Genomic DNA, 24,662 nt, shown 5'->3' on the forward strand with positions numbered 1-24,662 from the left:
CACATGGTGGATCGTATGACGCCAGAAAAGCTGAGTTTTTCAGTGAGGTCACTTGAAGACTTCAGAGTGACAGCCTGTGAATGGAGGAGCCGGGAGACCAAATTGCAATAACAGAAATTCCCTTTATTCAGGATCAAAATGAGAAAAACAAAAAGCTGCCACACTCTCCTCCTTGTGGTTTCCTCTGAAATAAGGGTGATTCTGCCTGGTCTTAGCTCTGGAGAGCTTAGTATGCCCTTGGGCAAACTTCTTGGAACAGTTCTTTGCCGTTGGTTCCTTTTGAAGTGAGAAACATAAAACACATATATCAGTCGTGTGTTCTTTTATTCCCCAATTCCTTCCCATATGCCAATCACCTCATCCTTCATCACATGACTCAAAACTCTGGCCCCTCCCTCCTTCATGGATACTGTTGTATCCAGCCTCCAAAACGCCACCTTCAGTGCCTGTACTTTGCTCTCTGCAATGGAACTGCAGTGCTGTTCCCGAACCTGCACCTTAGGTTCCTGAAGGTTTTCATGTTCTCCGCCTCTGCGACGTATCCTGGTAAACCACATGGATTGCTGCCATCCTTCCTCTGAAGGTAAATGTATATTATCACCATCCCATTCGCTCTCATTACTGTCATAGGTGCAACGCTGCTTTAGGCTGTTGCCCATCTCACAGCCTCGGCCAGTCGGCATGTCCCACTTTATCCATAGCCCCAGAGAGACCATGTAGTTCATCCATTATGAAAACAGTCCATACAGCAGGGTGCTGTTCTTGAGGGAGCGTCACAGCCTCAGTGTTACAAACTCCCCCCCACCACCCGTTGACGGATCAAACAAGTCAGGCGAATCTGGTATTCGGGAAAGATAATCAGCAATGACCTGAAAATGGGCTGGTTTGTGTATCGTCGAAAAAAAAACTAATGGCTGAAGAGTAAGAAAGCACACTCTATTGTTGGAATCATTTTGGACAGCTAACCACTGTAGTGGGGCATGGTCCATAAACAAGGTAAAGTGTCTACCAATGAGATAGTACTGAAAGGACTCAATTGCCCACTTGAAGGCCAGGGACTCCTTCTCAATAGTCGAATAAGGGTAGTTTCCTGCTGATGAAGGCCCCATTGACACAGATCTTTTATGTTCCCTTGAGAAAATACAGCACCCATATCACTTCCTGAGGTGTCAGATCGAAGTAAAAACGGACAGGTGAAATCTGAACAGTGTAGGACTGGTCGTGTTGATATGATGGTCACTAAATTCTGAAAAGTGGTGTTTGCTTGCTCATCTTCATGTAGGGGTAGAGTATAGTTGCTTTTGAGCACTTCTGTAAGGGGCATTGTGGTGGTTGAGAAGTGAGTCATAAACTGACCATAGTAACCTACGAATCCCAGGAAGGGCCATATGACTTTTTTTTGTTGGGAAATGGGAGTTATTGTATGGCTTGCATCTTGTTCAGCTGTGGCAATATGATCCCTCATCCCACTGTATACCCTCAGTATTTGGTCTGATCCACCCTAAGTACTGTTTTCTTTGGGTTGATAGTTTGTGCTACTTGATGGAGCAGCTCCAGATGTTTTTCCAAGTGGTACTGAAACCACAATGTCATCTAGGTATGCAGAGAAGTACTCTCCATGAGGCCCATCAGAGCTTAAATGTGGCCACCCCCATGTAACCGAAAAGGTATCTGAACAGGAAAAGACCTTGAGGGCTAGAAAAAGCTTTTTTTCTGTATCTGTCTATTTCAGAGGGATCTGCCAATAAACCTTGGTCAGGTCTATAGTGCTCAAATATTGTGCCGCTCCTAGCTTTTCTAGCAGTTCAATTGTCCTGGGCATTTTATAGGCTCTCTAGGTGTAAATGGTAGAGCTGCCAGAAATCCATACAGAAATGTGTAGTCCCATCCGGTTTGGGAACCAATACAATTAGGGAGCACCAGGGGCTCTCTAAAGCTTCAAAAAACCTAATTTTAACATGTCTTTCTGGCTTCAGGGATGTGATAGGTTCACGGTGTGACCACTTTCCCAGTCGTCGTATTGATGGCATGTTCTGCTAGGGTTGTTCTGCTTGGTAGTTTGGAGAACACGTGCGAGAGTCGATCAAGGTAGTCAAATTGTTCCCTTTGTTTGTCTGGAGGCAAGTTGGTTCCCCGGAAGATGTGTTGGATGGTCTGTGGTTCCATCTCAGTGGTTTGTTCGGTTGGAGCTTCTTCATGCGCCATGGAAAAGGACACAGTCAGGGCTTTCTTCCATTCCTTAAGCAGGTCTATGTGGTAGTTTTGTTCTTTGTTTTTTCGGTCGGGTTGGCTGACCAGATAATTAACTGGACCCATCACTTGTTTGATCATTTACGGCCCTCTCCAGAGGGCCAGCATCTTGTTGTCACTGGTGGGATGTAGCAACTTTATCATCCACCCAGAAAGATCTAATTTGGCTATGTTTATTATACTGCTATGCCTGTTTTTGTAGGGCATGTTATAGATTTTCCTCTGCTAAGGTTTGTACGTGATCCAGATGTACGTTAAGGTAATTCACATACTCTGTGAGTGATTTCTCTTCTTGGTTCTCTCATTCTTCTTTGGTGATGTCCAGGATTTTTCTTGGGGTGCATCCGAATAACAGCTCGAACAGGGAAAACCCTGTGGAAGATTGGGAAGTGTCTCGTACTACCATCAAAACCCATGGTAATGCCCTCTCCCAATTGTGTCCATTAGACTCTGCTGTTTTTCTTAAAATCTGCTATATCATTTTTTTATATCGCTCAACCAAACCGTCGGTTTTTGGATGGTAGATTGTGGTACATAAATGGGTTATGTGTAATACTTTACAAACTTGCTTCATGACTGTTGACAAGAAGTTACTCCCTTGGTCGGTTATGATCTCCTTCAGTATGTTGACCTGTGTGAAATAAGGCATTATCAAGTTGCAAACGTGTCTGGCAGAGGTGCCTCACATAGGAAATGCCTCTGGATAGCATGTGGCATAGTCAATCACCGCCAGTAGATAATGGTATCCATGACTACTCGGTTCTGGGCCCAACCATGTATATACTGATTATTTGGAATGGTACTGTAATGAGTGGAATTTTTTGTAGTGATGCCCGAGGAGGGATGTAGGCACTGGTTTGTTGACATGTGGGTCATCGTTGACAGTATTTTGTTACTTCATCATATACTCCTGGCCAGTAAAACCATTATATAATATGTTCTGCATTGTTTTGGTCTCGCCCATGTGCCACCTGCGGTACAATCATGTGCCAGTTTAATAACTTTTTCTCTATACAACTTGGGTACCAACAATTGTTCTCTATCTAGCTGGTCTGGGCCTCGAGTTACCATGCAGTATAATTCTTTTTTCTCATTAAACCACAATCTTCTCTCCCCTGGTATATGATTGGAGTCTTTGGCTTGCTCTCTTGCCCTAGATAGGGTATAATCAGTTTGGTTTTTCAGTTTTAAAGGAAGAGATATCGTCTAGCTTCCAGTTAGTTACACATACCTTTCTTTGAGTCTGATTCCACTCTGCTTTTAGAGTCAGAGTGTATCTCTTCCTGGGAGAATGGCACTGTCCGAAGCCTTTCTTGTTCTCCTCAAAGTGGGGTGGGTCGGTTCCTATTAAGACCCATACAGGCAAGGCAGGCTTAATGGCAGCCCTTATGTTAGTAGTGACTGTGGAAGTACCCAGTTTTATCATGCAGGAGGGGTATGACTTGATGTCCCCGTGCACAAATCAAATGGGTATATAGGGAAGATTGGTTACATCTATCTCAGTTACTTGGGGACTTACTGTTATCTGTTGACTTCCACTATGAACAAAGGCCCCAGTGGCTTTTCCATCCATTGTTACCTCCATTGTGTAGGGTGGTGGTTGTCTGTGATATTCCTCGGTCTGCACCTGGGTCTGCACCATTCCATTGGCCATTGGTTCTGGCTTGCTTTGGCTAGGGCAGAACCTGGCAATGTGACCCCATTCACTGCATTCAAAACACTGAGGTTGTCTAGGTTCTGGAGTTACTATGGGAGACCTGTAATCTGGTTTTGCCAGTCTTTAATTTTCCTGATGGCCAACAGGGATCTGGAAGTCAAACATGAGTGGGATCTGGAAGTCAAACATGAGTGGGCTCTGGGTTCAATTTTTTCTGGTGTCACCCCGGGAACCCAATGAGATACTGGTTTTTGGTAGGCTGTAGCTATATCAATAGCTTCCTGAAGAGTGGGCCTGTGGTGCTGCCTTTCCTATTGCTGTATGAAGGGCTTCCACACATTTCTCCAGAGGTATTTTTTCTTAAACAGATGGAATTGGTGTTTGTAACCATTTTTCCACCAAATCCTGGATGTGATAGAATAGTTGTCTTGGCGTCTTTCTGGCTCTTAACTTGGTTTCTCTGAACTGCAACCATTACGTCTCATTGTCCATACCAAGCCTTTCTTGGATCACCTTATTCAGTTCAGTACGGGGTATCACCAGTGGGGTTTGAGGCTTCGTAGGCTCCTTGCATAGTGCCTGTAAGGAGCAGCACTACATAATGCACCCAGCATTCCGGTGGCCATTAAGCATTCCAGGCAATCCGCTCAAAATTAGTGAAAAAAAAGCAGGGTTTCTCCCCCGGCTAACATTTATGTAAAATCGCTGGTGGCACTACAGGGTGTACCTCTGTGGAACTGAAAGCTTCCCCCAGTTGTCTGTCCCTGGATTTGAATTGCATGCTGAAGTGCTTGCCTGTCAGCCTAAGATTTATGCCTTTGCACTTGAATCAATTGCTGCAACTGATTATGTCCCTCAGTGCGGGTCTTTATAAGTGTCTCCATAGTGGTGTTGCTCCCAATCTCACTGCTGCCACCACTGTGAATGGAGGAGCTGGGAGACCAAATTGCAGTTAATAGAAAATCCCTTTATTCAGGATCAAAATGAGAAAAACAAAAGGCCACCACACTGTCCTTCTTGTAGTTTACTCTGAAGTAAGCGTGATTCCGCCTAGTCCTAGCTCTGGCGAGCATAGTATGCCCACGGGTAATCTTCTTGGAACAGTTCTTCGGCGTCCATTCTCTTTGAAGTGGGAAACATAAAAGACACATTGTATCAGTCATGTATTCTTTTATTCCCCACTTTCTTCCCATCTGCCAATCACCTTGTTCTTCGTCACACGCTGAGCGTGCTCTAAAGACTCTGGCCCCCTCCCTCTTTCATGGATACTGTTGGGTCTGGCCTCCAAAATGCTGCCTTCAGTGCCTGTATTGGTCTCTCTGCAATGGAACCACAGGGCTGTTCCCCGACTCCACCTCGGAGTTCTGAAGGTTTTTGGGTCTTCCTCCTATTCGATGTGTCCTGGGAAACCACATGGTTTGCTTCCATCCTTCATCTAATGGTCAGTGTATATCATCGCCATCTCGTTCACTGGAATTACTGTTTTAGGAGCAATGCTGCTTTAGGCTGTTCCCTTTCTCCTTGCCTCAACCACTATTGGCGTGTCACACTTCGTCTATAGCCCCAGGGGGACTGTGTAGTTCATCCATTATGAGAACCATCAGTACAGCAGGATCCCGTTCTTGAGGGAGCGTCACAGCTTCAGGGTTACACAGTCTCATCGATAATGTAGCATGCTTTAAAGGTGATACAGCCTTTCAGCTGGAGCCAGTCCAGTTCAATGAGGGTCGGGATGATTTGGTTGAATTTGCATAGTTCTTTGATGAGACATGCAACATCATGCAGGACCCATCTCTGGGGTGTCAGGGTAATCGCCGGAGGCCATCCAAAAGGGAATTGCCACCATCCAGGTGTGAGAGGACCATGACTTTGACAGAAGATCTGAAGATGATTTCTGGGATGTATGATGAATCCTGCAGAGTCATCACTGGATCCCAGCCTAAAATCACCTTGCATGTCACCATGGGAAGGCAGTTCCTACCTGATCCTAACCCTGCGGGTGGTATTATGAGGGAGGATCACATGGGAGGAGATGACTATCAAGGGGAAGCAGTCACTCCTTTAGGAGTAACCCAGTATTTTTCTTCTTATGAGGATGAAGACCCTATAATTCCCAAATTCTTAATGGCATGCTGTCAGGACACAAGTCCCTCCCATGAAACAACATAAAGAATATTCTATGAAAAATCATCCAGACAGAGTAAGTTTTGTACCTTGGGAGTTCATGAATTAAATGTGACACTATAATTATCATGACTTTGTCTTAGGTAGAAGTTCTGACCCCACTATTAAATCACAAACCATGAATATAACACCTACTAACTCTGATAATGCTCAGTTCACAATGCAGTCAAAGTTAAACAAATGTAAAAGACCCAGAATCAATTTGGACTTCACGATCCACAATGCCTGTGGTACTAGGATGAGGATGAGGGACCAAGAGTTAGTAAAGATCAGAAGTTATATTGAAACTAATGTACAGTCTAGTTGTTGTAAAGCAAGGCACCTGAGCGGGACATTTAAACTTGAAAATGAACCCCAGATGAAATATGCAGAAGGAATAGTAGACGCAGAAGCTGTCAAGAGAGAGGCTGCCATGCAGAAAGAAGAACGCCAGCAGGATCAGATGTGGAAAAATAAGTGGTGCAGTTTTGAAGAGTGCATGCAGCAGAAAGCAGAGTTGTGGACAGCTGCAGGAGCGGGGAGAGAAGCCCAGCCATTTGGGGGATGTGCTCCCAACCTGAAATGAGCTGCTCAGGTGTGAGGGAGGATATATAGACTCAACAGAGTCTGTAGAGTTCCAGAGAAGAGCTGTGCAGACAGCTGAAGCTACCCAGGAGCTGTCATTGGTATGGTCAGACCGCGGAAAGCCCGGCATAACAGACAGAAGCAAAGTGAAAATACTGAAGGAGACAGGTGAGTTGACCTGAAGTAAATTCAAACCCGGGGTGCTTTTAGAACCATTTGCCGATAACTTTGAATACCAAACCAGTAGAGTAAAGAGGCAACAAGGGCACAATTCTCCTTTTCTGAGATAACAACTTTGGGAAACCTGTAACCCCATTTCCAACAGATAAGAGGCTATTCAGAAGCTGTGATGGGACAACAAGGGCCAAATTTTCCTTCTCTGAGATATCAACTTGGGGAAACCTGTAACCCACATTGCCAACAGCCAAGAGGCTATCCAGAAGCAGTCAAGAGGCAACTTGGGAGCAATTCTCCTTTAATGAGATGCCAACGTGGGGAAACCTATAATCCTCAGTGCCAGCTGCCAAGAGACTATAAAGACTGGAAGCCATTGTCCAACTCTCCTCACAAGGGACACTGGTGTGAAGAACCCTGGAACAAGCTTTGCCACTAACAGACAAAAAAAGGATTGTAGTTGTAGGAGTTTTTCTTCCCGGCAGGTGAGTAGAACAGGAAAGTGATACGATATAGTTAGTCCTGGCAGGAGAGTATACCAGGAAAGAAACAGTTGTTTTGAAGAAGTGTGGTTGTGGCAGAAAGGTGTTGTGGAAAGAAACTGTTAACTGTATCATCCTGACAAAATGTTGTACAACATAAGACATTTTCTGTGCTGCCTTGACAAAGGTATTCCATTGGAAGAATATTGTGGTATCCTTATATCTGCTTTACATCCTGGAAAGAGCTCTTTGGGGAAGACACAGTTGCTTAGATTTTGGAATTTGATTTTGGAAAACATATTTTGCGAAAGAGTCATTTACTTTGGCAAGTGGAAGAATATATTGAATGGAAAAGACATTTTGTATTTAAATTAATTGAACTTTATTAAATCAAACTCTTTGCAAAGGGCTTCCTGAAGTGATACAGGGAAAGAGAATCAAACCCTCGTCACAAGGAGTACTTTGGGGAAATCAAATGATTGAACTTTTTCACTGTTTGTTTGAACTGAAATCAGATCTATTTACCTAAGACACTTTGGTTATGTGGATTAATGTGACGGCCAGATACATTTGGGACACTAGGTCATCTTTCTTTAGTTTTAGTTTGCTAGGTGGGAACCTTCTTGTTGGGGTAGGGACAGATAGGCGTTTATCTCACCCCTCTATATTTGAATAATAATGGCGAACATTGAGAAAACTAGAACTTCCTGTCCATCTCACATTTCTGAGCCTGCACAGATGAGGGGCTTCATTTTCCAGAGGAGGTAAAGTTGTTACCAAGCTGTTTGTGTCTTCCTTGACGGGTTCTGTTTGAAGGAGCACTGTTTGAAGATGTTCAACACAAGGGACTTGGCACATGTGGCCAGCTGAGGCATCAAGCCCTTGTGGTTGATACCAGGCAGCTAGGTCTGGATGTCAGGGTGGTTGTTGGTTAGTAGTAGGAATTCAATCTTGGAGGGTTTGAGCTTCAGGTAAGCACATTACATTCATGACTGGACCAATGAGCGACAGGCCTTGAGCTTGTTTTCTTCAATTAATAAATGTCCCATCTGCATTTCCTCAGCCTGTTGATCACAGTGTAAAGTGGCCACTTTGCTTGTGAAGGCCAAACCTTATAAAACATGACGATGATGAAATTAGTTGAATTAATTAAAATGACTACATCCAAATGTGACATTATTTGTACAATTCAAACCCACTTAGACAATATGCACTGCATATGTGGGGTTGGAATAAGAAATCATGATTGACTGTAACTAGCTTGCTACCCCTTGTTTGATCACTGCCAATGAGCCTTTAGAATATGGTGGGCTACTGTAAGCCCAGCTAAGCAGTGGTATTCATAGACCCCTCATGTTTTTACTTCTTCAATTCCCGCTTTTTTCAAACTTTGAATATCATTTTATTTCCCTTTTGAACTTCACAATTTTGCTTTCGTTATATTTGTTTTGTCAACCTAGTCCTCTTTCTCCATGAATATGTATTTTCTTTACTCACTCTACTATTAATATTTAATGTTACATTTATTTTGCTAGGTGATTTTAGTCTTCATCTTCAAACTTCTCATTATTCCCTTTTTCACTGTATGCATTTTCTTCATTTATTCCATCTATTCACCTCATTTCTGATACTTATTGCACAATGTTTGAACTTGTCCTCATCAATTTACTTTCTGACTGTGCTATTTCTGCTATTGCTTTTCTGTCCACTGGTAATTTACTTAAATATTTTGGCTTTACTTTTCATGTCCTTTCCCGCCCTCCCCTTCTGTACTCTCATTTATGCATCATGATCTGCACAGTTTTGATCATATTAATTGTGTTTTTCAATTGCACCATTTTCTGCCATCAAGCGTAGAAACGTCTTACTTAAACTCGGATTCCTCTTTTGTTCTCCTGTCTTCAGGTAGGTAGGGCATTCTTTAGCCCACTTCATATTTGCTGTCTCATGTAAACCCCTGCAACTCTGGAGCTCCTCCTCTCTGGTAAATGCTTGGAATTCTCTTTGTAAAATAATTAAAGTTTGAAGAAGTCCCATTCCCCCTTCCAATGGTTTGCTCTTAGCATTCCTCCTATGATTTTGTAGCACGTACATGCTAAGCAGCTTTATTATCATTATTTAATCACTTCTCTACCTCCTTATGCTTGCTAGCTTTTTGGTGAACTTCTGACACCCCAGGGTCCTGAGCATGCCTTAAACTCTTTTCTCTGCCTTTGACTTTGCTTCTTATTTCTCCGCCTGATCATTTTTGCTCCTCCCTTTTCTCTTTTTTCCTGATCTAAATAGCAGCACCCCTCTTCGCCTTTATCCTTTCCTTCCTTTGTGTCTTTCAATGACACAGTTCTTTGCCTCCTTCTTTAAATGGCAGATCACGCTGCTGCCCCCACGGATCCCCTCCCATCATCATTCATTCTCTCATTCACTCAGTATTTTCCCATCTATTTTCCTACCTTCTGTCTTGTCGAGTCCTCTGCATCCTTTTGTGCATTTCCTTCTTCATTTAAGTACGCTTTCATTGTCCCCATTTCCAAACATCCTTTAACCACCCTCTCCCATGTAAACTACTGACGTGTAACTTTTCTTCCTTTTCTCGACACAACTCTTGAAGTAGAGGCCTATTTTCAATTATCTAACTATATTTATGCTCATTGTCTCTTACCCCTGGACAATCAAGTTTCTTGTCGGACTGCTCTGCTACATGTCACTAGCTTCCTCACTTCCACACATCACAATAAACTTTCAGAGGTTGTTATTCATTTGGATGTTTCTGCATTGTTCAACAGGGTGGCTCTTTTTATACATTGTTCGTCTTTCCCTTATCTTGCTATTTCTGGTTATTTTCTTTGTGGCTGTCTTCTTATCTCTCTAATTGTTTCTCTTCTGCACATATGGTGGGGGATTTTTCATCTCCTCTCCCATTGCACTATGGTGTTCCACAGGGTTCAATTCTTAGTCACACCCTATTTTCTCCCTATACTATTCCTCGTTGCTCTATTATCTCCTCCTATGATTTACGTTGTCACTTACATGTGTCTTCCTTCTATGGCCATCTTCATTCCACAATCTGACAGTCTTTTTCCTACGTTTCCTTATTCCTGGCTTTCCCCTCAGTTTATTTTCTTTCCCTTCATTTTGCTTCCCCTTTTGTGATCTGTTTGCAACTTTGGTGTTATTCTTTACCTTTTGTTCATGTTTTGTACTCATATCTCATCTACTGCCAAGAACTGCTGTTTCCACATCTATAATATTTGAAAAATCTGTCCACCTTTCAGGCCACTTAGGTGCTTATTCGAAAATTATGTTTCTTTCGTCTTGACTATTGCTTTTCCTACTTGTCTGGTTTCCCTCTTATCAACTTTTCATTCCCACAGGAATTACTGAGTATCTTGTATGCTTTTATGGTCTAGTTGTGTACTCTACTATCAACAGTTCAGATCTGTTAAGGTGTGGAGGGGGGGTGTCTGGAGGAAGGATTCGCCAAAGGCCAGAACTGGACTTTGGCAGAGGAATGGGCTTCATAGAAGAGATGAGCTCTGCAGTAGGGATGAGTCTTAGACAAAGATGGACCTCTCAGGAAGAAAGGACCTCATGACAGGTACGGGTCTCTGTCAGGAATGGGCATTGAGACAAGTTTGGGCCTCCGGGAAGTGATGAGCCATGGTGCAGTGCTAAACATCGTACACATTGGCACTTAGAGAAGGGATGGCCCTCACTGCAGGGATGAGCCTCGAAGCTGGGATCTGACTTGGGGCACAGATAAGCTTTGTGCGACAGATGGGCTAAAGAGCAAGTATGGACCTCACAACAGCAATTGGCTTAAGGTTAGGTTTGCAAGAAAGCACTGCACTTTAAACACATTGTGCTGCTTAAATGTGTCTTAAATAGTAAAAGAATTTGCAAGTATGTAAATGCTCTTTTGATTCTAAATTGTTTCCAAAGGAGATTCAGGAATAAAACAATGACTATACTTTTGTAACTAAGTCGATGGGTCTCATTCCGAGTATCGAGGTAGCCATGCCGCGTTGAGCGGCATGGCTACCCCCATACCGAATACTTTGTCCGGGTTCCCTGAAAGGGGAAATACCGGGCCATTCCAACCTTAGAGGGCCCGGTATTTCCCCATTCAGGAAACGCGGACCCGCTACATCCCCATTCCCATTTGAGCCCCCATAGGGCTCAATGGGAATGGGGAGGATGCTAACAACGGGGCCGTTAATGACAGGCTCGTTGTTAGCATCCGAGTCTGCTCGCGGGACCCGCTAAGGACGCCTGGTTTTACCTGGTTTTACCAGGCGTCCTTAGCGGGTCCCGCGAGCAGACCTCGTAATGAGGCAGTAGGGGGTTAACGGCGCTGGCAGCTCTACCGGCGCTGCTAACCCCCTAATGCACTTGTTGTAATGAGGCCCGATGTCTCCATAGACTTCCTAAGAGGTCACTGCAAGCACATAACCCTCAGCCTGTGCTGTGGCCTCCATCCAGGCCAATTGGCATGGACTATACACCTCACACACAGTCAATATTTCATATTCAGAAAACCCATATCATTGATTTTTATGTGTAATCATTCCAATTATTGTCGCATGCCATGTCAGAGCTTTTCAATGTGCCATTTTCATGTGTGTTATATCCCAGTTGTGCACCCCATCAGCCTCATTTCAACAAGGATGACATGCGAGAGTAGTCCTCAGAGCAGTGATGAGGATGGGTGCTACGATTGACCTCTTTTCAGGAGTAGGCATTGCATAAAGGATGGGCCTCAGAGCAGGAATGGGACCCAGTGTAGGGTTGAGGTTATGGGCACTCATGGACCTCCGTGATGCACCTTTGGGCAGGGTGGAGCTTCCGAACAGGGGCAGACTTTGGGACAGCAATGGGCCTCCAGCAAGGATGGATCTCAGGGTCTATATTCCTCATCTAGCAGTTGATTTCAAATGCCGTAGTTTTTCTAAAACAAGGAAAGAGATTTTCAACTAATAACCACAGTTCTAGCTACGATGGAGAACTGAAATAAATCATCTCTGTTTAAAACAGGAAGCGCTGGAGCTACACAGACCTGGCTTCATTTCTCATTCACGACAACGCATTCAAAAACTGGAACACATGGCACAGCTACGAAAAGCTCAATCAAGTGAGAATCTGGCACCCGAGAAAAAGCAACTACATTCCTCTGTATCCAGCTACAGCAGGAGGAAGCTCTACACCGTGCCTCATCCTCTCAGTGGTAAGTTTGAATTACAGGTGACCCCACTATTGATTACTGTTTTTACCTCTTTTGGCAAATAAGAATACACCTAACATGTAGCATGCCATTTCTACTGAATTGTCCTGATTTTCCTGGTGATACTTTATATTGAATGTCAGAACAGGATGTACAATGGAAAATGTGTTTTAATTGTGCAGAGATATAGGGCCTCATTACGAGTGTCCTGGTCTGGTAACAACAGTACCGGTAAGTGTACCTGCACCGTTGTTACCGGACAGGCACACTCCAAGTTCTGGGGATGGCAACCACCGGCAGACTTTGACGGAAGCACCGGCACTGTTGCACATGCTGCTGGTGCTTCCATCCTCCCCATTCCCAGCGCCTGACTTCACGGACCGGCGGGGCTGTAATGCCCCGGTTATTCCGTGAGGCCAGACACAGGAAAAAATGACAACTCCGGGGTCCAGTACGGCTACCGCTGGGGTTATAATGAGGCCCTACGGGACTGAGCGTTTGGTTCAGGATCCATGGTACACACATATCCTCAACATGTGTTTCACAATGTGAAGCAGTATCTACAACTTTCATTGGATGTGCACGGTACTTAGTAGCATGAGCTGTGGGTAATACTGTTTAATTCATTCTTTGCGTAGGACATGGTGAAATGGTATGTACGTTGTCCAGAGATAGTTTACACAAGTTGTGAATAAAGGTGATAATGTGTTAAAGGGTTGGAAATTACTGGGACCTATTTAGTATCTGGGACAAAGGGTACTAGATGAAGAATCACCCTCACGCGGTACTGTTCTGATAAGGGTGGAAGCAAGATTATATCAATCTCAAAAGAAAACTTCAGCGAGAGCACAGGTGGGGGGAGGTGTTGCCCAATGCCTCATTAATGAAACTGTAATGACAAGAGTGTCTGGAAGATCTTGATCTGGTCAATTATTAACAATATTGAAGGTTGACAGCATTAATTCTCAATTGTGTTTTCATATCTTAGAATCAAATCAGCCAACACGTGCTTCAACCCCTCCTTGGTCTTTTTCAAGGCTGTAAAACTAATTAAAAATTGCAAGCACCACAAGTAAAGATTAAAGTCCATGTAATAAATCATAATTCAACCCATTGTGTGCAACCAAATGACATTATAAGTCATTGTGATAAATCATTGGGGGCATGAATAAAAACATAATGAATAGGATATATATTGACAATTGCATCGAAAACCGCATAATATTTCGAAAATAAAGGGAGAGATACAGGGAGAAGGGTGGGGACAGCGAAAAACAGGGAAGGCTTATTAGTATTATAGCATTGTAAATGAGTATGTTTTCACAAACCAAGTGGGTAAAGAAACCTGGGCATGGAGAGCCCTACCAGAATGTCAGTTGTCCAATATGGTGCAATAAGGATCATGTATATCAGTAAATGCAGTGACAATGATCTATGTAAGAGAAACACGAACATCAGTCAGGAGAGCGTATGATAGTCCATGCATGTATCTTTGAATGAAGAAAAGGGGAACAGGGTATTACCTACTGGAAAAGAAGTTGTTTCCACTGATGAGTTGGCAATAAAGGTGAAATACCTGATTCAGCACAGCAATGAATACGCCTAGTAAGGCTTGTCGAATGTCATCTCTGGTCAAATAATGTAAGTAGGAAAGTTACCATATATCTCAAGCAAGGGGAATGGAATTTTAGTAAAAGTGCAAGGAATTGAGTCATGCCTTACCAGGAGGGACTGTAATCCATCCTGCTACTGCCGTACGACAAGTACAGAGTACAGTGCAGCACCAGGAGGAACTGTAATACGTCCTGTACCTGCCTTTCGGCATATATGGGTTTTGCGTTGCTGCTGGGCGCATGATAACGTGCATGTGACATCGCATGTAGAGCATGCAACGTCACATTGTAAGCACCGGGAATGTGAAAGAAACAACTGTCGTTAGGAACTGCTCAATTATAAGGCAAATAGTACTGATATACAATGAAAATACACCTATCAGACTGAGTTCTTTATGGGACGGTATCCATGAGACATTTGAAGAACAAATCAAAGTAATATTTTTTTATTATTTTCTCTTTGGGGTAATTCCAAAACTTCTGAAAATCTAGAAATGAATGAGGGACAAGTGTAAATGACAAAAAGTGTCTCAAAAAGCTTAAGCTGTAATTCTCTGGCCATGACAGGACCACCCAGTTAAAGGAATAGTGCGCTGAAAAATGTTATGGGCTTAAAAGATGGGCAATAATACAACATATATAATAAATATCTTTTAATGAAAGTTCCTATCTAAAATGTTACATAAATAATGTTTAAACCCCTTTAAAATCAAGCACTAGGAGGCGTCCATTTTGTGAAATGGATGAGCCTCCTGTGCTTCAGTTAATCTCTGCCCTCGTGGCACTAATGAAAGAAAAGACAGATGCTGGAAGCTTTAATTACAGCAGCGGCTTTTGCTTTATTAGTGAGACACGGAGAGCAGAGAATTTAGGCAGGAAGGCTGCTGCCTCGTAAGTGCTTATACTGTGTTGTATACATGATTGCAGCAGCTTTCGTTTTGAGTCTCTGGGAAACCCCCGGGCCAGGGGAGCCCAGGATACTCAAAACAAAATTACCTGCATTTATTACCTTGAATGCTGCTCTGACGTTAGTTTAATTTGTTCTTCATCAAACTACTGTCATTAAGAAAGTCGTGCCATGCCCATTCATACCCCATTGGGCTTCAGCAAAAGAAAGCATGACACAGGAATGACAAGCTCTGTCAACCAAAATCTTAAAAAACGGCCCAAGAAACTTCACTTTTTCCCCGCACAGGAAACGCTGTACTTTTTGAACTACAAAGTGTCAAGGATCAATAATTCAAAGAAAATCCAGCCCAGTGCATCTGTGTTTCAAACAAACTGTTGCCTACCAGAAACTTCCTATGGCTCCAAAAACAATATTGGAAAGGCGGATGGAAAAACCGAATTTGAAAGGAAAGTGCTAGCAGCTTGCACCACATGTGTCAAAATGAGCCTTTGCAAACTAAAGAAGTACAATGTTGAATTAAATCTTGTCCGTGCCTAGCAATGTGAAAGGGGATTGTGCTGTGACACACAAATACATGTATGCGATGGTATTATTCAGCAGGTTTTCTTCCAATTCCGAGCAAAGATAAATAAAATAAATCAAACTGCAGTGACTAAATGGTGGGAAAACCACCCAAACAGGTCTGCTGGGAGGATGCTAGCAAACGAAGGACCCCACAGTAGATCCTCGAACACACAAGTGATAATTACTAGGTTGGACAGACTGTTGCCTGTGCTCCAGCCTCTTTCAGTAGAAGTTCTAGGACACCAAAACAAAGTGAATAAGGGGCAATAAACCTTCAATCAAGCTGGGAAACCCCTATCCTTACTCTGGAAGAAATGACAGTTGGTGGTAGCTGAAGAGAAAAAAATGGTCTAGTGAACGACAAAGGCCAGCCCATTTGTTTCCAGAGACTATTTTATAAACACACTTTGAAGACTTTTATCTTTGCCATAGGACTTTGCACAAATGTGAAAATTGAACAGTTTAAGTATTTTTTTATGGGCTTTCATTTAAGACGTCATAGACTTCATTGCCGCATGGGGAACAGAAGTGGCAAAGAATAGGGGATTATAAGGAAAGGAGCCATGATGTCATTGCAAATTTTCACACTTACATCCCTTATGATAGTCTACACATGTCTATAAAGTTATGGAATTTTAGGCTGAATATTTCTCACTAAAAACAACGAAAAACTGTTAAATGGATCACAGACTGGAGAATTGGACTGCTATTCTCTAAATAAAATATATAATCTGCCCATGAGATTTGTTACCGTGCCACAACTGTACAAATTTGTACATTCTGTTATGACTGATTTTTGGAAAAAAGGACTGCGGGAAGGTTTTTTACATCGTAAAGTACAACCCCTAAACTGAGTCACATCCTAGACGAGGCAACCAACATTGATTGCCCAATCCAGTTGTTTAGAGGCGTGCTTAGCTAAGCCTGCCCCCCCATATAGTCTATGATGTCACTATGCATTATAAATAGGAGTCCCTTGCAGAACCCTACAGACACTCTCTCCTGAATTCCTGTGCTGAGTTCCTGATCTGCTACATTCATCTTCCTGATTCCAGATTTCACTGCAAAGCCAAAGCATAGCTCAGTTCTACTCCAGAAAGGCCAAAGCATAGTTGATTTTCTCCCAGCAAGGCCATTGATTCAGAAAACCCACTGACTCCCATTAAAAAGGGGAAAGCTGTGGTACCTTAATCATCCTGAAACCAGACTGGCTTCTTGCCACTACCTGCATTCCCACTGACCCTTAGCATCCGGCGACCAGACCTTGCCCAGCTGTCTTTTGCCAGGAGACCCCCCATCCGGTGATCAGAATCTTTTGTGACCAGAATCTGTTGACTGTCCAAAATCCCTAGACTTAAGCATGGACTGTGAGTATAAATCCACACGCCATAGAAACACATAGCCTACCTTATCTTGACCCTTTTGTCTCTATCCTACTCTCTAAGCAATCCTATCTTACCCTGGTAACTTGTTAAAACTGTTAGAATTCTCTGTGCACCTTAATTTCTAAGTGCTAGCCCCATCTCTTAGTTAATTTTGTCTTGTGTAAATCCTAAGCCATTAGTCATATTTTGAATGGTCAGACTATTTTCCATATTAAGTTGAGCGGTGGGGTGAAGAGGTTGACATCGCGAATCAACCTTGGGGCTTACTGTGTCCCTTTGTGGCGGTCTAGTTTGAATACTCTAGTTTAAAAGTAAACCTGCTCTTGTCTCAACTGATTTTCTTTCCTATTTCATTGCTTCATTTTACTCCAATCGAACCTTTTTCTATCTTACATATCTCATCCAATTTCATAGCTAGAGACGTCCTTTCACTGTGATATTGTCCCTGTGATATACATCTTTCCCCGACCAAAAACCGCATTGTGATTTTCAGTATTTCACCCATTTTTATTAAAAACCGTTTGGGTCATTTAAACGGGAATTGTGAAAATTGCAACTTTCCAACTTGTCATTCGGCTGCAGCATTTTTTATGTTTCCACTTGTTTTCAAATTGTATGCTTCTTGTTGACCCCTTGCCTTGTGATTATTAGTGGTTATGCATTCATGCTAGTGTAAGAAATCAGATGTGCCTCAAGGATTTAACTGCACATTAATTATTTATTTGTGAGTTTCCAAGTGTCATTTCATCCTCTTGAAAAGGGTTTAAGATCCGCTTTCGCCACTTATTTTGTGTGCCTCTTTCTATCCACTCATTTGATTATTTGTGGGTTGAGGGATTTTTTAAAAAGAAATATTGGATTTTCACCAACCGGCCTGGTTCATGGTCCATTGTGACCCGGGGTATTTGTAAAAGGGGGTGGGAGATGGGTCGGATACCGGCTCAATTAGAATTCAATTAAATTAAAGAAAAAGCATTCCTATTGAGCACCGCATCTCAGGTCAAGACCAAGTGTCCTGGTCAGTGTGTGATACCCGATTGGAATCCTTAAGAAATGACATGTGAAAACAAGGACCAAGCATGGTTGTTCCAATTTGTAGGTCAGCAAAGATATTAGACCGATTGTCAGCTGCAGCAAAGCCCCGCTGTAGGTGCCATAGTCATTAGAAAACCGCATTAATATCTTCTCCAAGATGCCAAATGCCCTGTTTCCTTGGTCTTAAAATACTTGCATACACAAACCGACCTACATATAGACTTCATGCACAGGCTGCTCTCTTGGAGTACTTAGGTATCCAGACCCCTCTCAGCTGGCAGGGGTCACCCAATGTGCATCACAGCCATGTAGTCAATGCTTTCTCCGCTGTCAATATGTCCATGGTAAAATAGGCGGTCTGGCCCTTGCACTACTCGACTCTCTGCCCCGCTATAGTAAGTACCACCTGGTACAACTTTGATACAATCTTGTATACAAAATAATATTGACTCATGAACAAATGGAAACTAGGATTTTTGAGAGAGACTATGGCAAGTGGTTCATAGGCAACATGACTGCCATGTTAGAGCAGAGTAGAGCACATCTGAACATCGGGAATAGTTGTGGCGCTAGCATTGGTTGTCTAGCTTCTGCACACTGACATGTGCTTCTACAGTTAGACGAGGAGACTTTTTCTTGCCGAGGAATTGCTAAAACATTTTAACTCAAGCAGGAAGTATGTGCACTGGCCGCGAAGAGATGACATACTCAGTTACATACCTTGATTGTAATGTCCTGCTGCCTCCAAAACATCTAAGTGGGTCTTGTATATGGGCTGAAGTGCAAAAGTGAGGCATAAAAGCAAGGAGACAGTGTGTATGCCTTATTTCCCTCTCCATGGGGATTTTCAAAGCATTTGTAGGAGTAGGGCCACAAACGAGTTTAGAGTTTTCGCCGTGCATTCCTCTTCAAATCTCTTCAGGATTTATGATGCAGGGATAAAACAAATGGATTCCGATGCAACCTGACTGCATTTAGCACCTGCAAAAAACAGGGGATTCCATCTGTAATTGCCATCTGTTAAGAGTAATTTGCAGACAGCATTTGCATTTTCTTTTTAAACAGAGAACACAATGAAAGTGTAGAGGCTATTTTGACATTTTTTGTAAAATTGGAAAATTGCATTCAGGGAAGCCAACAACTTGAAAGTGTTAATGTTGGTTGTCACCTCCACGTAATTGCCACTTTTAACAAACTATCCCCCTGTAAGTTTTCGACGCAAGCAACAAGCATGGTATTTAGTAACAGAAGGATGATGTCTTCAGTTGCAGCCACTGAATGCATTCACTTGACTACAAAGATTTACAGGAGCTTTAATTCACAACAGTTTTGACAAGGCTTTTCTACTGAAGAAACAAATATTTGACAAAGAGTTGATACGCTCAGTTAAAGCCACTGAATCCATTCCCATGGCTGCAGAGACGTCTAAGAATTTTCCTTCGGGAAAAATAATTCAATGATTGTTCTATGCAAGCAGTAATTAAGCAGACTGCTCAAACAAAGACAACACACTTGTTAGCACACTTGTTTAATTGTAACTGCCAGTCACTCCCTGCACAGAGTTCTATTATTCGATTCTCCTCTGTCTGATACGCAAATGCACATGTGTTTATGTCATCCAAGGTAAGTAGTAATCACAAGAAAGGACCTATTATGTCAGAATTCTTCCTCTCTCTCAACTAACCTATTTTAGTTGTCCACCTCTAACTGGAGTAAAGCCTACTTACATTTTGCAAATCTCTGCTGGCTTTCCATGAGGTACCGGTTCATCTTTACATTTTTACTATATGTTTACAAATATCTGCATAGGCTCACACCCACCTACCTAGCTAACTCTATCTCCTGCTACTCCCCTTTGTTTACCCGCCAATGCCGCTCACGCCCCAAACTTCACTGTCCCCAACCACCCTGCCCCTTCTCTTTGCGTCTCTCTACTAGCCCCATTTCACAGGAACTCCCGTCCGGGACACATGACAAATTCTCCCAGTATTCTATACACTTGTTCAAAACTGCACTAAAGTTGTACCTCGTCGATCAAGAAGGATCGCCTCACATCACCCACCTCTCTAACCTACCTGGCCCAAACTCCCTGAAGCAGTCTAGCCTTTTCATTAACAGGGCACTTTGTATTGCCTGTTATGCCCATGGTATACCCACACACTGAGCACCAGGATCAAACAAGGAAATTGTGCGCCTGTAGCAATTTGTCCCATTCTAATCTGGTGCAATTTATGGTGAAATCTGCTCGAAAATATGGAACTAATATGTTTCCCTGAAAATTGTTCACTTTTACAAAGTTTTAACCCACCTTCAGCTACGTGTTTTTTTTTCCGGTCCAAGGGGCATGGGACAGGTTTTGGGAACTTTTTGTTGTGAGTTAGGCTCATTTGCATGTGCAAAGGGAGGCGAACACAAATTGCGAGTGACACAAGTGCACCATTTGGTGAATCAACATGCACTTACTTGGTGAGTTTGGTCAAAGACACAACTTGAATGCACAGAAAAGTGTACACGCAAATTCATGTTTGTGTAAATTGCCCTCATTGAATGTAAATGTGACATTGGCTGTGTTCTGTGCTGCTTTTGATGGGCACATTTCTTTCGAGCTCTCCGTTGTTTTTGTGTTTGGGGTGAGGTTTTAAACCTCATAAATGGCTATCATGGCCCTAAAGTGGCCAGATTCAGTAAGGAGAATAAAGGTTATGTTTTCTGTCTTTTGGGTGATTTCTAACAAATTGCTCATATCGCATATGTACATATCACTGATGAGATAAAAGCAACTGGGGTATTTTTGTCAGTGCTGGATCCCTTTCTACTGTGCTGGGTTAGGCTAGTTTAGAGATTTATACGGACGTATTGCACAAACGTACAGATTGTTAAACATATTTGGCACATTTAAATATTTATTGACTATACACAGTCATATAACGAGGCTGTTAGAAAAAGGAGCATTAGCTACACATATAATGTTATTATAAATAGATATATCAGAAACTAGAGTTGCACAATCGCCTTTGCATGATTTAAGAGCTGCAATTACATTTTTGCATACTGTATAATTTTAATATTCACCATGATTATATTCTGTTTTTTTCATTTTCTGCTTTATTTATTAGGTTAGAAAATTTCACCCTGAAGAAAATCACATTTTAGGGCTCATTACACAAGTACACAATAAGCATTTTCCTCCCAGGTCCTGCTGACACAGCATTAATGACACTAATTCAGATGTGTTGCTAACATGCTGAATTAGTTATTACACATATTTTACCAAGACAGTGTTAGAGAAAACAGATACAGGGAAATAGCTCGTTTAAAGTGGCAGCATTTTCTTCACAGCAAGGTTGGTGTGCACAGGTTCATTGTAGTCCACACGCAGAAAGTGATTGTGTCATATCGCTCAAACACACGTTTAAACATGTGGCATAGGAGAAAAGGATTGTTGTAAGAGTAATTAGAATGGTTAGTGGATATGCGATTGGGCCACTTAACTGTGCATCCCTGTAAACTGTGGCCTTTATATTGTTGAGGGGCAGATAAATATGTCATCCATAGCTTCTGCCCCTTCCCCCAGCTCGATACTCCAAAGGATAGAAATGCTACTCACTAAAACAGCCTTACCGCCCTTATCTCAGGCAAGTACAGCAGGAAACGGACACAATCTAAGCTCAAGTGGCACGAGTAAACCAAATTAACGTTGAGAGAATACACATGCATGCATCAGACATGAAGCAACTGTGCACTGAACATGAAGAACGCAAACACTAGTTTCCACATGCATTTATACATGAATAATATTAACATATCATCCATAAGACATGAAGAATACCACCATAAGCAATGTATAAACTCAATGCAACATTTGTGATGTCATCTTTGATGTCCTGGTTGTTAGTGTTAGCAGTGCACAGTGGTGCGGGCTGTTATGATTGCTTAGCCTACCATAACTGGCGAATTTCAGGGGTTTTTCAATTTTACTTTGAACCATAATGTCACGTTTATAAAGCTTTTTTAGTATATTTCACAGGTTTTTAGTAGTGCAACTTAACCATAACGTCCCTCTAACAAAGTATTTCTTAGTGAATTTTATGGGTTTTTAGTAGGCCAACTTAACCATAACATCCCTTTAACAAAGTTTGTTTTACTCATACAACATATATTTACATAGATATGGGACATTAGCAAAATAATTAGCAACTCGATAGAAGAACTGCACCCTCAGGGAGTATGTGGTTATCAGGAAGTGGATTAGAAATGCTTAGTAATCATTTGGCCCGAAGAGCCAGGCTTTAGATTTTGGCTCTAAAGGACCAGAAAGTAGGTTCTGCTCTTATGTCAGGAGGGAGGGCGTTCCATCGTTTGGCATCTAGCACTGGAAAGCTGGCCCCTCCTGCTGTTTTTATGTTGAATTTGGGGATTGTAAGCTGGTTGAGGTAGTTGGATCTGGTAGGCCTGTTGGTCTGGTGCGTTGTCAATTTAGCTGTCAGGTACGCGGGATCTGTATTGGCTAGGCAGTTATAAGTGATGACCAGTGTGCGGAGGGTGATTCTTTCCCGGATGGGTAGCCATTGAGCTCTTCTGTGGGAGGAGATATGGCTTGAGCGTGGAATATTGAGTGCTGATCTGAGGGCATTATTTTGCAGCACTTGGAGTTTGTTTAAGTTCCATGCAGAGGTCCTGATGAAAAGTGTGTTGCAATAGTCGAGCTTTGAGAGAATGAGAGCTTTTGCTAGTGTAATGCAGCTGGAGGTGTACAGGAAGGGCTTACACGCGTTGATCAATTTGTTACTATAGGCTGTGGTGGAGGCTAAGGAGTTGACTTGTCTGTTAAGTGTCAGTGTGGAGTCAAGATAAACACCCAACGTTTTGTCTTCCCTCGAGACTTTCATGATATTCCCGTCAAAGTTAAAAGACTCATAGCGGGAGTCTAATTTGTTTAAGCGAGTTTGAGAACCAATGATAAGTAACTCAGTTTTATCTTCGTTTAAACAAATGCTATGAGTGGGCATCCAAGCTTGAATCTCTAGATAGATGTCGTTAATCAGTTTGGTGTCTTTAGAATGACATCCAGTGAGCGTGACGAGGATCTGCCTGTCATCTGCGTAGTTAGTATACCCAGATTATCGAGGCGGTCGAATAAGAGTTTGGTGAAAATATTATAGAGTGTGGGCGACACACATGAGCGCTGAAGGACACCACAGGTAATGGGCACTGGTGGTGCAGAGGCTGTGGGTGAAAAGACCATGGTGGTTCTGTTGGAGACAAAGGATTTGATCCAGCTGGCTGCATTCGAAGAGAAGGCGGCAGCTGATGTAAGGTGTTGAGTGAGGATTTCATGGTCTACCAAGTCAAATGCAGCTGAGAGATCCAAGAGCAGGAGAATGGCAATCTTTCCTCTGTCTTTAAGCTCATCGTCTGAATCTTGAGATTTAGCAGTGCTGTCTCTGTACCATGTCTGGGTCTGAAACCGGATTGACGAAGGCCTAGTAGATTGTTGTCTTCAAGGTGTTTTTGTATTCGTAGATAGGCTGCACGATCCAGGATCTTAAGAAGGAACGGGACCATTGTGATAGGCCTATAATTAGTGGGCACATTGGGGTCTAAGTTCGGTTTTTTTACTAGGGGCATGACCCAAACTTCCTTGAGATTGTTGGGTACTGCACAGTTTTTGAATGATGAATTTATCAGAGTGGTGATGAATGGGGCTAATTCTCTTGCATTATCTTTGATGACTGCAGCTGGGCATATGTCACCCTGACAGTTAGCTGGTTTGATTCCTGAGATAATATTTTCCACATCTTTACTGGTAATTTGCGAGAATTGGAAGGGGGCACACGGTGGAATGATGTGCTTTGAGTCTTTGAAAGAGTGTGCGTTAGGAGGTAGGTTATTTTTTTGTGTTAATTTTGGATTGAAGGAGAGCTATTTTATCTGAAAGGACTTTTTGGATATTCAGACACCAGGTCTCATCTTTAGAGCAGACATCAATGATAGGGGCAGGGGATTCTAATTCTCTCAGGATGGTGAAACGTTCTTTGGACCTAGATTTAGCATTCAGGATTCTTTCATTATAGATTTCCTTTTTAGTCCTAGTGATAGCTTTTTTGTAGGCAGTGGCAGTAGTCATATATGTTTCCCTATTCGATGGAGAAGAAATGGAGATGAGGCGTGCACTCTGATCCCCAGTCAGATTTACCTGCTAAAACGGTCTCATCACACGTGAGCCATAATTCAAGAACACTGTCTATTCATTGACAACAAACACAGATGGGACACATATCTTACTCTGTACGTGTATCACCAGACATGAGACGCCACACAAGGCCAAATACAAAGAGATCACCCTGGCTCATGGCCTAGAAATGAGTGATGAAAGGAAAGCAGATGTGGACCGCTCTCCCCCTACTTCTGTCTGGCTCATGTCTTGGCAACCTTTCAGTTGTCCAAGGTTGATTAGTAAGAAGCCAACCAATGAAAACCCCCAATGTTACACCGCTGATGAAGTAAGGTGCCATGTAATTATATATCATAGGGATGATGTCTTTTTACCATTATCAATTTAGAGATTGTCACAGGAGGAGCCATCAGACAAGCGTTACCCAATTAGACATTTAACCCCTATTTAA

General features: G+C 42.6%; 1 protein-coding gene across 2 annotated transcripts in view; it reads left to right on the top strand.

Moving 5' to 3' along the window:
• The window catches only part of C8H10orf90 (chromosome 8 C10orf90 homolog), a 1,136,825-nt gene that overhangs the window by 889,140 nt on the left and 223,023 nt on the right, over positions 1-24,662 (top strand). For both annotated transcript variants that reach the window (XM_069611487.1, XM_069611488.1), the window contains exon 6: positions 12,343-12,532. In XM_069611487.1, the coding sequence (XP_069467588.1) occupies positions 12,343-12,532 (190 nt within the window). The remainder of the gene's footprint in view (positions 1-12,342; positions 12,533-24,662) is intronic.

This window comes from Ambystoma mexicanum, chromosome 8 (assembly GCF_040938575.1).
Source record: "Ambystoma mexicanum isolate Mex_15411 chromosome 8, UKY_AmexF1_1, whole genome shotgun sequence".
NCBI classification, from domain to species: domain Eukaryota; kingdom Metazoa; phylum Chordata; class Amphibia; order Caudata; family Ambystomatidae; genus Ambystoma; species Ambystoma mexicanum.